This window comes from Ranitomeya imitator, chromosome 5 (assembly GCF_032444005.1).
Source record: "Ranitomeya imitator isolate aRanImi1 chromosome 5, aRanImi1.pri, whole genome shotgun sequence".
NCBI classification, from domain to species: domain Eukaryota; kingdom Metazoa; phylum Chordata; class Amphibia; order Anura; family Dendrobatidae; genus Ranitomeya; species Ranitomeya imitator.
Window position 1 is genome coordinate 584,431,439 of NC_091286.1, and position 7,367 is coordinate 584,438,805.

A 7,367-nucleotide genomic window follows, 5' to 3' on the forward strand; every position below is an offset into this window, starting at 1 on the left:
ATTATCACATAATTTTCTTTTTCTTACGGTTATATTTTTTACATTTTTGAGAATGTATACAGTTGAAACCAGAAGTTTACATACACTATATAAACACACATATGCATGTTTTTCTCAATATCTAACATGAAGTCAGAATAAACCTTTCCCATTTTAGATCAAATAGGATTACCATAATTATTAATATTTGCCAAATGCCAGAATAATAAGAGACAGAGAGAATGTTTTAAGTCATTTTTATTACATACTGCAAAGTAAAAAGTTTACATATACTAAGATTACTATGCCTTTAAACAATTCTGGACTGTCCATATAATGATGTCATGTGTTTGGAAGCTTCTGGTGGATTTTTTGGCAACATCTGAGTAAATTAGAGACACACCTGTGGATATATTTTAATGTACACCTGAAACACACTGCTTCTTTGTGTAGCATAATGGAAAAGTCTAAAGAAATCGGCCAAGATATCAGGAAGAGAATTGTGGACTTGCACAAGTCTGGCTCATCCTTGGGTACAATTTCAAGATACCTGAAGGTGCTTTGTTCATCTGTACAAACAATTATACGCAAGTACAAACAAGATGGGACTGTCCAGCCGTCAAACGGCTCAGGAAGGAGACGGGTTCTGTGTCCCAGAAATGAACATGCTTTGGTCCGACATGTTCATATCAGCCCAAGGACAAAGGCAAAAGACCTTGTGAATATGATGGTGCAAGCTGGTAAGATTGTATCAATATCCACAGTGAAATTAGTACTGTATCAACATGGGCTAAAAGACGACTCTGCCAGGAAGAAGCCATTACTCCAAAAGAAACATAAAAAAGCCAGATTAATGCACACAGGAACAAAGACCTTAAGTTTTGGAGACATGTCCAAATTGAACTTTTTGGGCATAAAGACCATCATTATGTTTGGATGAAAAAGGGAGAAGCTTGGAAGCCTAAGAACACAATCCCAACTGTGAAACATAGGGGGTGGCAGCATCATGTTGTGGGGTTGTTTTGCTGCAGGAGGGACAGGTGCACTTCGCAAAATAGATGGCATCACGAGAAAAGAAGATTATGTGGTAATACTGAAGCAACATCTCAAGACATCAGCCAGGAAGTTAAAGCTTGGCCAGAAATGGGTCTTCCAAATGGACAATGACCCAAAGCATGCTGCCAAAATGGTAATAAAGTGGATTCAGGATAAAGTCAATGTTTTGGAGTGGCCATCACAAAGCCTTGATCTCAATCCTATTGACAATTTATGGACAAAGCTGAAAAGGCCGGTGCGAGCAAGGCAACCTACAAACCTGAATCATTTTACACCAGTTTTGTCAGGAGGAATGGGCCCAAGTTCTGACCAACTATTGTAAGAATCTTGTGGAAGGATATCCCAAACATTTGACCCAAGTCATTCTGTTTAAGGGGAATGGTACAAAATACTAATGAAATTTATGTAAACTTTTGACTTAACATTTTCTCTCTCTCATTTTTCTGGCATTTGGCAAATATTATTATTTATGGTAATCCTAATTGACCTAAATTGGGAAAGGGTTATTCTGAATTCATGTCAGATATTGAAAAAAAACATGCATACAGTTAGGGCCAGAAATATTTGGACAGTGACACAAGTTTTGTTATTTTAGCTGTTTACAAAAACATGTTCAGAAATACAATTATATATATAATATGGGCTGAAAGTGCACACTCCCAGCTGCAATATGATAGTTTCCACATCCAAATCGGAGAAAGGGTTTAGGAATCATAGCTCTGTAATGCATAGCGTCCTCTTTTTCAAGGGACCAAAAGTAATTGGACAATGGACTCTAAGGGCTGCAATTAACTCTGAAGGCGTCTCCCTCGTTAACCTGTAATCAATGAAGTAGTTAAAAGGTCAGGGGTGGATTCCAGGTGTGTGGTTTTGCATTTGGAAGCTGTTGCTGTGAGCAGACAACATGCGGTCAAAGGAACTCTCAATTGAGGTGAAGCAGAACATCCTGAGGCTGAAAAAAAAGAAAAAATCCATCAGAGAGATAGCAGACATGCTTGGAGTAGCAAAATCAACAGTTGGGTACATTCTGAGAAAAAAGGAATTGACTGGTGAGCTTGGGAACTCAAAAAGGCCTGGGCGTCCACGGATGACAACAGTGGTGGATGATCGCCTCATACTTAATTTGGTGAAGAAGAACCCGTTCACAACATCAACTGAAGTCCAGAACACTCTCAGTGAAGTAGGTGTATCTGTCTCTAAGTCAACAGTAAAGAGAAGACTCCATGACAGTAAATACAAAGGGTTCACATCTAGATGCAAACCATTCATCAATACCAAAAATAGACAGGCCAGAGTTAAATTTGCAGAAAAACACCTCAAGAAGCCAGCTCAGTTCTGGAAAAGTATTCTATGGACAGATGAGACAAAGATCAACCTGTACCAGAATGATGGGAAGAAAAAAGTTTGGAGAAGAAAGGGAACGGCACATGATCCAAGGCACACCACATCCTCTGTAAAACATGGTGGAGGCAACGTGATGGCATGGGCATGCATGGCTTTCAATAGCACTGGGTCACTTGTGTTTATTGATGACATAAGAGCAGACAAGAGTAGCCGGATGAATTCTGAAGTGTACCGGGATATACTTTCAGCCCAGATTCAGCCAAATGCTGCAAAGTTGATTCATAGTACAGATGGACAATGACCCCAAGCATACAGCCAAAGCTACCCAGGAGTTCATGAGTGCCAAAAAGTGGAACATTCTGCAATGGCCAAGTCAATCTCCAGATCTAAGCCCAATTGAGCATGCATTTCACTTGCTCAAATCCAGACTTAAGACGGAAAGACCCACAAACAAGCAAGACCTGAAGGCTGCGGCTGTAAAGGCCTGGCAAAGCATTAAGAAGGAGGAAACCCAGCGTTTGGTGATGTCCATGGGTTCCAGACTTAAGGCAGTGATTGCCTCCAAAGGATTTGCAACAAAATATTGAAAATAAAAATATTTTGTTTGGGTTATGTTTATTTGTCCAATTACTTTTGACCTCCTAAAATGTGGAGTGTTTGTAAAGAAATGTGTACAATTCCTACATTTTTTTGTTCAACCCTTCAAATTAAACGTTACAATCTGCACTTGAATTCTGTTGTAGAGGTTTCATTTCAAATCCAATGTGGTGGCATGCAGAGCCCAACTCGCGAAAATTGTGTCACTGTCCAAATATTTCTGGCCCTAACTGTATGTGTCTTTTTACATAATGTATGGAAACTTTAGGTTTCAACTATATGTAGGGTAGCAATTTGTGGCTCTCAAATAAACCTCATTGTGTGCCAACAATTTAGAATAGCCATCAAATGACGAGGAGTGAACCAGCGATGGAAACCGGGGCAGAAGACAATCAGTGAGTATATTAATACACCTACACTACACTACACTACATATGCTGTACATTCACACAGGTTTAGCCCATAAAAATGTTAATGGTAGTTCTTCTTTATTGGTTTTCTTTTATAGGCCTGGTGTTTTTGTTTAATTTCTTCACAGTGATTTTTCCAATTATGTAGGTCTCAGATTCCAGGATCTTAGTGTGAATCATCCTATTTGGGCAGGGCCCACATTGACTATTTTATCTTAGAATTCTGGAATGTAATCCCAATATTTGCTTCCGTTTAGTCTCTCTATGGACGGACAGGATTCCAGAAGGACATATTTCAGTTGTTTTCGTCAAGTCACGGCAAAAACCTCCTCTTCAGAGATGGAACACAATGCTTAGTTGAGTTTGACCGGATGTTGGATAGAGACATCGTGGATGATTTTTTCGGCAAACCCTTTCATAAAATTGTATTCCAAGATAACAAATGCTTACCAAAATCAGGTACGTTTTCTGATTTATTGGTTCACGTCCTCTTATATTCAAATATTATAAGGTCTAAACTATTGTGTATGAGACATAATGAATTTACAGTTCCCAGTAAAGAAGCAGACACTTTCCATCACAGTGAGTAAAAAATGGAAACAGCTGAGGATCTCACTGGGCTGGTTACATATATTTTGGTCAGTGTTGGACTCATACTAAGCAGATATCTATGGAATATCCAATAGATTCTGCAAGGACAATGGTGAGGACCATTAGTAAGATCTATTAAAATGCTTAAATCAGCAGCCCTAAAAAGTTACATAAGGGGCGGTCATCTTTTATACTTTTACTATGACTGGTTTTATATCATATAATCAGTTTGCCTCTTGTTTTTATCGACAGCATTGGCCACTGCCTGCTTATTCCATCACTGATGAGAAGACTTAAAAATGGACACCTGGTCATCAATCTGGCACTATTCTTCTCCTTTTATTTGTTTCTGTTGCTACATTTTACTAATTTCAATATTTCTAATAAATAGAATCAAGTTACCAAACATGTTTTCTTTTATTCACAAGGGGCTTTGCTGCAAAACAATATTTAATTATTTTGAATCCATTCCATCTGCTATCTGGAAAAAAATGATGGGGGAATTTATCAAGAGCCTTATACCACATTCAGTCAATAAGAAGAGTAGAATGTTTTTTAGCATGCCCTCTTTGTTGCTGTTTTCTTGGTGTTAGTGGAGGAGGCAGGATCACATATTCCAATTTCTGCTGTACAAACAGGTAAAGATACACCAAACTAATTAAGAGTCCTGTGCATCCTTATAAAAGTAGTACTGCATCCTCCAGGGTTATTTTGTTTTAAAAATGGTATATGAATAAGACAGTTTTTATTAATGCCCTGCAATGTACATAACAATTTATATATTATGGGTGGGTGAAGGGGTGAATATTTTGCATTTACATACGCTTGACTTGCCGTCGTACATGTAAATGTGAAATGAATATTGACCCCTTCCCCCGGTCGGCATCACTGATGGGTGCAGTCAGACTGCTGTATTACTCACATAGCTGTAAGGGGTGCACCAGGACAGGCTTGTACCCCTCCCCTTTTTCCTAGTTAATGCAATGTATTTATTGTCATGTTCCGGTATGCTGCTACATTTATATATTTTCTATTGTACAGGTAGGGAAAGTGCAGTACCTAAGATAGTCCACTAGATGGGGACAAGTTAGTATACAGGGTAAAGTATATAGTTCATCTAGGAGGGGCCTGCTGTGGGTAAGAAAGGGAATTTCCAGTTTTTTTAGTCACAGTAGAGCCTGAGAGCCAAGACAGGCCAGGAGGCCAGAGAGCCCAGGCAGTCCCGTATGGCCTTAGAGCCTGGGGCAACATAGTGGACCCTGCAACATTCCAAGATGGAAGCCCAGCCGTCCAGGGTCAGTGGGTCAGAAGTGAAGCAGAGACAGCAGCAGTGAAAAGAAGCAGTGACAGCGGTAGTGAGAACAAGAGCTATCGCAGGAGTCACAGCAGGACAGTACGCAGGTCGCTCCGAAAATGTGGCAACTTACTACTTGGGAAGATGCCCTCATGTCTGGGGTGAAACGGACAAGGGAATCCTAAAGGTAATCAAGCAGGGAGGATGCTGCGATACTGTGCGGGACAAGATATCCTGAGAACACCCTGAAAGACGCAGGGAAAAGCACAGGAAAAGAGAAGAAAGTATGCTATGTAGAACCTAATGTTGATGCTGCAAAGGATATGGATGTGCTGAGAGAAGAAACCAGTAAAGTTATCTGTTATCTGTGTCTCTATTTGTGCAACAACGCCAGCAGCACAACTTCACCCTGATGGTGCAGATAATGTAGCTGAAGATACACTAAAAAGGGGATGCTGTTTTCATGTGGCCGGAGGCCAGGGTGCGGATAAGCAGATACTCTTAGCCACGACTATGGCCCTGGCCCTCTCTCACATAGCAATCCTCGGACTGGCCGTCTGCTTTGCCTGCCTAAGCATGGCAGCATGTACAGTATGTCATGCTTAAATAAAACTACTTTGTTTTGGATAAATCATTTTATTTCGTTTTGACATAACTTCATTTAAAAAGTAATTTGTGGATTACATGCACCTTTGTTATATTTCCACTGCAGAAATGCACTAAAAACACACACACACACATTTTTTATATTATACAGCTCTGGCAAAAATTAAGATACCACCACATCAAAACCCTGTCATGGGCAGCCCAATCTCCAGACCTGAACCCCATTGAAAACGTCTGGAATGTGACCAAGAGGATGATGGATAGTCACAAGCCATCAAACAAAGAAGAACTGCTCAAATGTTTGTGAGCAGTGTGAAAGACTGGTGGAAAGCATGCCAAGACGCATGAAAGCTGTGATTAAAATCATGGTTATTCCACAAAATATTGATTTCTGAACTCTTCCTGAGTTAAAACATTAGTATTGTTGTTTTTAAATGATTATTAACTTGTTTTCTTTACATTATTTAAGGTCTGAAAGCACTGGGGTTTTAAAAAAAATCTGACCATTTTTCTTTGTCAGAAAAAAATACAAAATTTATTGCTTGGAAATTCGGAGACGTTGTCAGAAGTTTATAGAATAAAGGAACAAATTATATTTTACTCAAAAATATACCTATAAAGCAAAAAATCTGACAAACTGAACATTTTGCAGTGGTCTTTTTGCCAGAGCTATATATGCAGTTGTGCTCAAAAGTTTACATACCCCGGCAGAATTTTTGCTTTCTTGACCTTTTTTTCAGAGAATATGAATGATAACACCAACACTTTTCCTCCACTCATGGTTAGTGGTTGAGTGAAGTCATTTATTGTCAAACTACTGTGTTTTCTCTTTTTAAATAATAATAATGACAACCCAAAACATCCAAATGATGCTGATCAAAAGTTCACATACCCTGGTGATTTTGGCCTGATAACATGCACAGTAGTTGACACAAATGGGTTTGAATGGCTACTAAAGGTAACATCCTCACCTGTGACCTGTTTGACTGTAATCAGTGTGTGCGCACAAAAGCTGAGTGAGTTTCTGTATATATATGTTTTCTAGCTGATTATTTTTCTCAACTCATTCAAGTCTATGGGTAAAATCTGCAGATAAAATGCATATTTACTGCAGGAGAAATTGACATGTTGCAGATTTCAAAGTCGCACCATAGGTCAGTTTCTGCAGCGTAAAAAGCATACTGGGCATGAGATTTATATAAATCTCATACACACTAAATGCTCTCCATGGGAGCTCAGCCTAATATGTATGGGGGCCCTGTCACAGATGACTGCTGGGGGAGCAAAGGATTTGGCTTGTCCAATATTGGAAAGCCGATTCTTTTGTTCTGTAAGAGATAGGCAACCACCAAAGATGTGTGACAGCGGCTCTCTACTAGAGAACTTAGAGCACTCCTGTGCATGGGAGACTCAGACAAGATAGCTGCCTGTTGAAAGATTGGCTGAAACATCGTTAAGCGGACCATGTTCTAAAATGTTGTTTGACTGAT

The 7,367-nt window shown here is 39.4% G+C and overlaps 1 protein-coding gene across 1 annotated transcript in view; it reads left to right on the forward strand.

The window, feature by feature from the left end:
• The window catches only part of LOC138638537 (saxiphilin-like), a 160,193-nt gene extending 155,812 nt beyond the window's left edge, over positions 1-4,381 (forward strand). The window contains exons 19-20 of the mRNA XM_069727917.1: positions 3,644-3,845; positions 4,230-4,381. Coding sequence (XP_069584018.1) covers positions 3,644-3,845; positions 4,230-4,261 — 234 coding nt within the window. The 3' untranslated portion in view covers positions 4,262-4,381. The remainder of the gene's footprint in view (positions 1-3,643; positions 3,846-4,229) is intronic.
• The last annotated feature ends 2,986 nt before the right edge of the window (positions 4,382-7,367 follow it).